Source organism: Fulmarus glacialis, unplaced genomic scaffold (genome assembly GCF_000690835.1).
Source record: "Fulmarus glacialis isolate BGI_N327 unplaced genomic scaffold, ASM69083v1 scaffold14778, whole genome shotgun sequence".
Taxonomy (NCBI): domain Eukaryota; kingdom Metazoa; phylum Chordata; class Aves; order Procellariiformes; family Procellariidae; genus Fulmarus; species Fulmarus glacialis.
In genome coordinates this window covers 17,532-18,781 of record NW_009229040.1, presented here as the reverse complement: position 1 = coordinate 18,781, position 1,250 = coordinate 17,532, and the positions used below count along the sequence as shown (strand labels likewise).

Here is a 1,250-nt window from a genome sequence, read left to right as displayed (position 1 = left end):
TCCCAGCCAGCCTGCCAGCCGCAGCGGGGATCCGGGTCCCAATCAAAAAGGCGACCCCAAATTTGTCATCGCTGAAAATTCAAAGGCTCCGTGCACATCTGAAACTCCCAGCCTGGAAACCTCGAACAGGAACTCAGACTTTGTTGTTTTATTAAGAAGAGCTGTGCCAGATCCTGCTCAGCCGCAGTCAGATGAGACACGAGGCAGTTAGATTTGCAGACCTTTATTCACTACAGGGGATTTGGAGACTACTTGTCACCATACACGGGTCCAAGAGAGGATAAGGTGTTGCAGGGACAAATTATCCCATGGGCAATGCTCAGCATCCCTAGGCTGACTGGGCAAAGCCAACTCTGTTGTTGGCCAGGTCGAAGATGGAGTAATACTGCCGGAGGAAGAGGTTGCCGAGGATCCAGAGCGGCTGGCCGCTGGCAGAGGGCACGTACGTGCTCTCGACCCCAACAACACAGGTGCCGTCGTTCTGTCAGGGGAAAAGGAGCAAATTTCAGTGCCGGTGAGGAGCATGGGGGATTTGTGCTGCCTGTGCCTTCATAGCTGCTTTGGCTGGCAGCAGGATTAGACCCTCCTTACAGTTACATACGGGCATGCAAAAGCACCGTGAAATCAGATGCTAGGAAGTATGGCACTCAGGCTGCTGGAAGCCTCTGTGTTTGAAAAGAAACTCTGACTTTCTCCTGGGCAAAACTGCCCTATGATGGCAAACGCATGTTGGGAATGATAAACTCACACCTACGTTTAAGACATAGACAGAGGGAGGCAGCGGTAACTGGGCTCCGCTGATGGTGAAGTAGAGGGTTGGCATGCTCGGGACGCTGCTGCAGTTGACGATGAACTGCAAAAGAAGCAAAGAGGGGCAGAGGGGTCAGGACCCCCGGGGCTGGGCACCGTCCTTCCTCCGGCCGTGGTCCCTAAGGGTCAGCCCAGCTCTGGCTGCGGCAGGGCTGTGCTGACCTGGGTTTATCATGTTTGGAAGAATTATTTTTGTTTTTCACCACTGCAAGGAGAGATACAACACTGCAGGGTTGTTTCAGGTCTGAGATGTTTTGCTCTAGAGATGCCGGGAGCCCTCCGTAGCTCAGCATTACTACCCAGATGCGTCCTCATCCCACGGCATCAGCCCCTTATGTGTGGAGGGCATCCTTCCCACCTACCCCGTAGTCACTCTCTTCTGCACCCAGCGCCTGCAGGAAGGCTGACATGAATTGTCCTGGGATGGTCAGCCGGAACGA

The 1,250-nt window shown here is 54.1% G+C and overlaps 1 protein-coding gene across 1 annotated transcript in view; it reads right to left on the bottom strand.

The window, feature by feature from the left end:
• Positions 1 to 328: 328 nt before the first annotated feature.
• The window catches only part of LOC104081103 (gastricsin-like), a 3,530-nt gene continuing 2,608 nt past the window's right edge, over positions 329 to 1,250 (bottom strand). The window contains exons 8-10 of the mRNA XM_009583714.1: positions 1,173 to 1,250; positions 755 to 853; positions 329 to 481 (exon numbers count right to left, since the gene is read on the bottom strand). The exon at positions 1,173 to 1,250 is cut by the window's right edge and continues 1 nt beyond it. Of these exons, the coding sequence (XP_009582009.1) occupies positions 329 to 481; positions 755 to 853; positions 1,173 to 1,250 (330 nt within the window). The remainder of the gene's footprint in view (positions 482 to 754; positions 854 to 1,172) is intronic.